This window comes from Pelophylax lessonae (assembly GCF_965119305.1).
Source record: "Pelophylax lessonae genome assembly, chromosome: 4".
Taxonomy (NCBI): domain Eukaryota; kingdom Metazoa; phylum Chordata; class Amphibia; order Anura; family Ranidae; genus Pelophylax; species Pelophylax lessonae.
Genome location: NC_138771.1, coordinates 647,192,299 through 647,200,580, shown reverse-complemented (window position 1 = coordinate 647,200,580; position 8,282 = coordinate 647,192,299). Strand labels below are relative to the sequence as shown.

Here is an 8,282-nt window from a genome sequence, read left to right as displayed (position 1 = left end):
CCTAAGAGCCGGTTCACACTATTACGACTTGCCAGGCGAGTTGGTCAGCCTGGCAAGTCACGCACCGTCGCGGTCCATTGAGTAGTACAGGAACCGTTCTAATAGGAGCGACACAAGTCACTCCGACTTAGAAAAAGGGTCCTGTACTACTTCGGGGCGACCTGGAGGCGACTTGCATAGACTTCCATCATATGAAGTCCGTGCAAGTCGTGCCAAAGTCGCGGTGCACGCGACTTCACAGGTCACCCCCTAAGTGGGAGCGACCTAATGTGAACGGGGGCTTAAAGTGTATGTATTGCAGAAGAGAAAAGATAGGTATTTCCAAAACAAATAACCACTCACCTATATATCAAAATAATTTATTAGCAAAGTTTTAAAAAGAATACACAAATACAAAAATGTTTTGTATTTAATTGAGTTTGACTAAAAAAGAATTTCAATATATTGCTGTGCGGTAATTTGTTTTGGGAGTACCTTCCTTCTTCCTTTTCTCTTGCATGAGTCCATAAATATAAAAAAATATATATATTTTTGTTAATTATTTTAGCTAGGAATCTTGGAAAGGAGCTAGGAGAGTGGAAGTAAAGGAGCGCCCAGTATCTAGTAAATGTGGGTTTGAAAAGACACTTTAATTTAGAGTAGCAACAAATAAAATCAAGCCAATGCGTTTTGGGGAAACAGTGACTCCCCCTTCTTCAGGGCTGTTCAAAAGACATAAGGGTACACAAAAACAAATATATAGAAAGGTATAAACATGTAAAAGTGGAAGATTGCAGCTAAAAATATAATTTAATAGAAAAAGCTTGTGCGCTTCAAGTGAATAAACAAACTGTGTATAAATGTGATCCAATGAGTAATCACACAAAATATATATGTATATGCTGTGGCTTAACAAATTAAACCAAAATATCATAAAGTGAAAATATATCTCAACTAGCCGTGCAAAACACCCATAAATATGTGAGTGAGTAAATAAATAAATAAATCCATAAAAACTTAAATAAATTAATCAGTAAGAGGTGACAATAAATAAACAGGGATTGATCAAATTGTGCACCAAAGCAAAAAGTGCAACAAAGAGTACATATTCAATCCACTGTAATCAAATAGTGACTAGTGATAAGATAGTAAGAGTCCCGTGCTGAATATTGGGTCACCGCAAAATCTACCGCCTCCGTGATTCCACTCCCATCAGCTGGCAACTCACCCCATAATGTTGCCCCCCCCCCCCATTTTCATGGTTAGGGCCAAAAGTGCAATTTGAACCACCATTGTGTTCAGGGAAATCCTCCATGGATTACTCAATTAGGTCAACTCCTCCTCTCCCATATACATAAAAAAAAGAAAGAGATTCCCACTTGTGCGGTTTAAACTAAGTGGTTATTAATTTATAAACCCAACATGAATTGCACTCACAAGGCATTAAAACATCAGCGCATATTATAAAACTAAAGGGGGTCTTGGGTGCTCCCTCAGTCCTCACCACCTCCACTCTGGCGAGCCGGACCTTCGGTACACACCTCCACTCACCCAAACACAGTGTGCCGTGCAGCCACGCTCTGACGTGTTTCGTCACATCCGACTTTGTCAAAGGGGGGTGGAGTGTTTATTTATTGTCACCTCTTATTGATTAATGTATTTAAGTTTATTTATTGATTTATTTATTTATTTACTCACTCTTTTGCGTGGCTAGTTGAGATATATTTTCACTTTTTAATAATATAATTTACAAAGTTGTATGCAACAATTTGTGTAAAACATTTGTATAAAATTTAAGTCTCATAAAATAAAGACTGTGAGCACTGTATGGAAAGAGTATACATACACATCTATACAGTATATAATGATATACAGTAAAACTTTGGATTGCGAGCATAATTCGTTCTGGAAACATGCTTTCTAATCCAAAGCACTCTCATAGCAAAGCAAATTTCCCCATAAGAAATAATGGAAACTCAGATGATTGGTTCCACAAGTCCTTCAGTTTATAGTCTATATACAAAGACTATAGCAATGTGATAGGTTGTGTAACCATAAAATGTCCATCCACAATATGCAGCCTTCCCAAGGGGATTAGAAGCAAAATCTAGCAGAGCTACAGAATATAAGGGAGATTTGAGGCGCCTCTAAGTGTAGCAATATGGTTACATTTAATGAAGGTTCAACATTTAGCGTATCACATGGTTGATGATTAAAATAGGCACACCTAAGTATGCAGGCATCCGGGGTAAAGCTGTCAATACTGAAACCTGTTGCCAGGTGAAATCTATCTTGAAATAGGAGTAAAAAAAATAATAATAAATAAATGATAGAAATAAATATGAGATTAAAAATAATTATAATAATAAAAGTTTGTATAAAAAAAATAAAATCATGATAAAATAAATGCATGGAGTAAATTTTGACCTGGCATTCTAGAGTTGGATGTAGGAGTTTAGGTTTGTGAACTTGAAAAAGCACGTGTCATAAATACCCACATACATCGGTATTCACTAAGATGAATACACATGGGACAATTATTTCCATAAAATGCTCTGATTGTGCCTATACCAGGAGTGAACTGGAAGTAAAACCATATGTGTGTAAGGTTTTATATGTGTGAATGTGGTGAATAGGCTTATGGGATAACTCTATATTGTTGAAGGCTTTTGCAAGGGTATAGTTTAAGATAAAAAGATTACAAAATTCAAAACAATTGGAACTTCACCACTGACCTGTTGCTGCATGCTTTTAGAGAAAATTCCTAAATCAGGTATGCCTGGGTAAAATGTATGCCCTGGCAAAAGGATCCATAGGGAGAAACACTTAAAAGGTGGGGAATGTTATGGTTAAGGTATAGTGGGGAGGGGGCAGAGGGAAGGGGGGCTGTGATGGGGAAGGTTTGGGGGTGGAGGGAGGTGGTGGGTAGGGAGGATGCTGGCAGAGTACCTGGCACTGGGGTGGGGACAGGATTATGAGGGGGGGGGGGTCATAGGAGAGGAAGGGAAGGGAGGAGGAAAGGCCTTGGGGGGGGGGGGGGGCTTGGAAACTAATTGCTGGAGTGAAGGGGGGTTGGAGGCTGTGTTGGGCTAGGAATGGGTACCTAGGGTGATATGTGGGTGAGCCAGGGACCATTTGCAGCTGTAGATGGCAAGTAACTTTGGGACAATAGCACATGGTGCTGAAGGGGAAGAAGGATGCTAGAACTTAAGGCAAGAAACAAGGGAGAGGAGGCAGAAAAAGAGGATGTAGGGAGGGGTGGGACAGTATGACAGCTAAAAGAGGAGAGGACAGGGAAAGAGAAAGTGGGCCACTCGGGATCCCAGCGTTGGTGTGGAGAGGCAAGAAAAGTGCAACAGAATGCAGCTGGTGGAAGGAGGATCCGATCGGATGTCTGACAGGATGGAAAAGTAGATTCCTGGAGAAGCATCGGACGGTAGGGGACAGCTGTCAGAGATGGATGTGCAGGTTGCAGGAGTTGAATCAGGCGGAGGTGACAGCTGTCAGAGATGGATGTGCAGGTTGCAGGAGAAGAATCAGGCGGAGGTGACAGCTGTCAGAGATGGATGTGCAGGTTGCAGGAGAAGAATCAGGCGGAGGTGACAGCTGTCAGAGATGGATGTGCAGGCTGCAGGAGAAGAATCAGGCGGAGGTGACAGCTGTCAGAGATGGATGTGCAGGTTGCAGGAGAAGCATCGGGTGGAGGTGACAGCTGTCAGAGATGGATGTGCGGGTTGTGGGAGAACCATCGGGTGGAGGGAACAGCTGTCAGAGATGGATGTGCAGGTTGCAGGAGAAGCATCAGGCGGAGGTGACAGCTGTCAGAGATGGATGTGCAGGTTGCAGGAGAAGCATCAGGCGGAGGTGACAGCTGTCAGAGATGGATGTGCAGGTTGCAGGAGAAGCATCAGGCGGAGGTGACAGCTGTCAGAGATGGATGTGCAGGTTGCAGAAGAATCAGGCAGAGGTGACAGCTGTCAGAGATGGATGTGCAGGTTGCAGGAGAAGAATCAGGCGGAGGTGACAGCTGTCAGAGATGGATGTGCAGGTTGCAGGAGAAGCATCGGGTGGAGGTGACAGCTGTCAGAGATGGATGTGCGGGTTGTGGGAGAACCATCGGGTGGAGGGGACAGCTGTCAGAGATGGATGTGCAGGTTGCAGGAGAAGCATCAGGCGGAGGTGACAGCTGTCAGAGATGGATGTGCAGGCCAGCAGCATAGTTTTCTGTGGTGATACATGGTGGCGAGTGGTGAGCAGACTCATATGGTGTGATCCAGTGGCAGCTGTACTTGTTGCTGGATGGGAGGGAGGAGTGGGTGGCTAGGAACATGGGGATGATGCTGGTGATGCTGGCGGGGGGAGGACAAAGGAGGGATGATGGAGGTTATAAGAGGTAGAGAGGAGGAGGACTGAGGGGAGAGAATACTGACCAGATGGAAAGATATCCGACTGTCGGCTGTGACTGCACAGGCAGCATTGAGAGAGACAAATGGCGCCATTAATTTAAGTTTGACATGTAGGGTATGGTTTTGGAATGACAAATGTGGGGGCAGGTTGAGTTCCTGGATTGGGTGCATGCTACTGCTGTGAATACATGTGTCTTAATAAAGGAGATATAAGTGGAGACCTCTGGGAGGGTTAGATGAAAAAGCAGCTTTTGTAAGTTTCCATATGTATCGGTCAGTAATAAAAATGAGAAGTGAAACCCAAAAAATGCCTAAAAATGCATCAAAAAGAAAGAAAAAAAAATGTACAAAATTTTTTCTTGTCAAAACTTATTTACAAATGTTGTAGGTATCATTTTATAGATTTGTTTGGACCGTGTGGGCTGGAGGTGTTGGATGGGTATATTTAAGATTCTCTCTGGCATAGTCTGGTGTGTCTCTTATAGTTGATGGATTATGCATCTTAGTGCATACCAATGGGTATTTTTTGTAGACATATGACACGTGCTTTTACAAGTTCACACACCTAACTCCTATATTCAACTCTAGGCCAGGTCACAATTTACTCCATCCATGATTTTGTATTTTTTTTTATACAAACAATATAATTATTATTAGAATTTTTTTTTATCTCACATTTATTTCTATCATTTTTTATTTATTTTTACTCTTATTTAAAGATATATTTCACCTATTTACTGGGCACTCCTTTATATGCTCTCTCTTATATTCCATGCGGAGTCAAGCATAAGACTGTATCCTGAGGCAGCAGCCCATTGGGCCCACCACCTTCTTTTAAGCCAGGCACTACATTTTGGAAGGGAAATCTCCCTACCCACCCCTATCTTCACCTACTTACACACAGTGACTGATCGAGTCGGTCCAGCGGGATCTCCACCCTCAAGGAAAGAAGCTAGGAAAGGAAAATTGTGGTAAGTATTGGTAACAATTTTCGGTTATATTGTTTACAGATAGAAAAAAGTATTTTAGAAACAGTAAAGATAGATATGAAAAGCAAAGCATGGAAGAAAAAAGCATTAAACAAATACAATAAAATATAAAAATATAGATACTCTTTTTGTTTTACTAACAAATTTTGTAATCATTTTCTTCGTAGGAGATGGTTAACAATAACAATCAGACAGCCGTGACAGAATTCATACTTTTAGGATTTGAAGATCTTTATCAATTCAAAATCCCATTCTTTGTCCTTCTTACAATAATTTATGTTGTAACCACAGTTGGAAATCTTTTAATTATTACATTGGTTTCTACTAGTCGGTCTCTACAGTCCCCCATGTACATATTTCTCAGCCATCTCTCGGTCTGCGATCTTGTCATCAGTACAAATGTTACTCCAAATGCACTGCGGATTATTTTATTAGGAAAAGCACCTATGTCCTTTCTTTCCTGTATTACCCAGTTATATTTTGTTGGTGCAACCTTAATTATGGAATGTTTTCTTTTAGCAGTGATGTCCTACGATAGATACTTAGCCATATGCTGCCCATTGCATTACAACTCTATCATGAACACCAACATTCCTCATTATCTAGTCCTAGGTACGTGGCTACTAGGCTTTAGTCAGTCATTGGTCACACATTCTTTTATACTCAACATTGAGTTCTGTGCTTCCAACATCATCAATCATTTCTTTTGTGATCTTGGTCCAATCTTGCAGCTCTCCTGTTCAGATACAATAGTGGTCCAAATAGAAGTGTCCACCTTTGCCATTGTGACAGTACTTAGCCAAGTTCTTTTCATTTTTGTTACCTATGTCTGCATCTTTAAAGCCATCCTCCACATCTCCTCTGTCACAGGGAGAGAAAAGGTCTTCTCCACCTGCAGTTCCCACCTGACGGTAGTCTGCATTTACTATGGGTCCTTGATCATCCTCTATGTCGCTCCATCAAAAGCAAATTCATTTAATTTAAATAAAATCTTATCATTATTAAACTCTGTAGTTACACCACTGTTTAATCCCATTGTATACAGTCTAAGGAACAAAGAGTTTGGATCGGCACTAAAAAAAATCAAATTCATAAAGTTATTCCATGATAAATATTTTTAGTGGGTAAAATATTGTTAAAAAGTGTGTCTATACCAAAGATCTGACATTTAATACATTGAAGTTGACCAGACCATAGATGTGGTGGCTTTTAACCTTGTGATTCAGCCAGTAACACACTTTTTGCTCTGGGGTGACAATGTGCATTATACTGCATCTATCTGTATCTGTACCAACCAGTATTGTCATTGTCACATGGAGGTGGTAGGGATGAACAAATATGCCTGGGTTCATTTTGAAAATGGTTTTGTGAATCTTGCTTGATGTTTTAGGTAGGCAAACCCTATAAAACCCTATGGAGGGTCATCATTTGCTATTAACAAAGTCAGTCTCAGCAACATACCTACATATTGTCAGGTTGAAGGGTTTATACCAGGATGATGCCTGCAGCTATAGGCATGAACCCAGTATCCTTTTCTTCAGCTGGTAACAGTCTTTAATGTAGACATCATCCTAGTGGCTAATTAGCCACTGGATCACATTTACAGGTGAAGAAAAAACTTCTGCTGCTTTCCCATCCGACCAGGAAGCCCGGGGCAGAAACCAGCTTACCATAGAGATGACCGAAAACTGGAATGTCCCCCAATCATCTTAATGGTCTATGAAACCAGAAGAGAAGAGTATTGTGTCACCTCTGGTTTTGGTCAACTGTAAACAGGCCATTACCGGCCTGTGGAAGCAGCAAATCAAGCCAATATTGGTTTGATCTGATGCATTTAGAGCAGGTATCCTCAAACTACGGCCCTCCAGCTGTTGCGGAACTACACATCCCATGAGGCATTGTAGAACTCTGACATTCACAGACATGGCTATGTATGATGGGAATTGTAGTTCCTGAACAATTGGAGGGCCATATTTTGAAAGACCCCTGATTTAGAGGAAAGGAGAAATATGGGGTCTAATAGACCCCAGATCTCTCAAAAAAGAGTACATGACACTGCACACTTATTTGCACCACACATGTGAGGTATCACCGCAAATGTCAAAGCAAGATCTATTTAAAATAATTCTAGCACCTGTTTAAATCTAAAGTGGTAACCTGTAAAGGCCTATGGATATCAGTTATGTAAGGCCAGTCCTGGTAGCTTATCTATAGATGGCACTGTCATTGAGCTTCAGCTTAAATTGAAAAATCTAGGTATGATATTGTATTTTATACTAGCTTAACCTTTGATCCACATGTACAAAATGTTGTCAGAACATCTTTTTTCCACTTGAGAAACATCGTGTGGCTGCGTCTTATGCTATCATACACTGTAGCTGAAAAGCTGATCCATACAAATGTGTTCTCCCGACTTGACGATTGCAATGCTCTACTTGCTGGATGTACAAAATTCTGCAGCCAGAATCCTGACTACGTCTGGTACAAGTGATCCTATCGCCACTATCCTGGAGTCCTTGCACTGGCTAGCTGTCAGGTTTCACATAGACTTTAAGACTTACTCACCGCCTTGTAACCTTTGCTCCTCAAATTCTGGTCTTCTGTGTGTCCCCTCTACTCACCTACACTTGATGGGAGACAGAGCCTTCTCCTACTATGCTCCAAAACTCTTGAATTCCCTTCCTAAGAACATCGGAGAGTCATCTTCTCTAGACTTCAAATCTAATCTAAACATTTTTCTTTAGACAAGCTTTCACTTAATTGTCCCTTTCTTCTTTGTTTTATCCTGTGTATTTGTGTTTTCTTTGTAAAGGAATTTGAGAAGCTGCCTTTAACAGTGCTGCAAAAAATAAAGTTTATTATTATTATTGTTATTATTATTATTATTATTATTATTGTTTTATGCTGT

The 8,282-nt window shown here is 40.9% G+C and overlaps 1 protein-coding gene across 1 annotated transcript; it reads left to right on the top strand.

The window, feature by feature from the left end:
* Positions 1-5,721: 5,721 nt before the first annotated feature.
* On the top strand, positions 5,722-6,495 carry LOC309554189 (olfactory receptor 6F1-like; the record flags this gene model as incomplete). The annotated part of the gene is made up of 1 exon (XM_082255820.1): positions 5,722-6,495. The coding sequence occupies one exon, from the start codon at positions 5,722-5,724 to the stop codon at positions 6,493-6,495; it is 774 nt and encodes a 257-aa protein (XP_082111946.1).
* Positions 6,496-8,282: the final 1,787 nt, after the last annotated feature.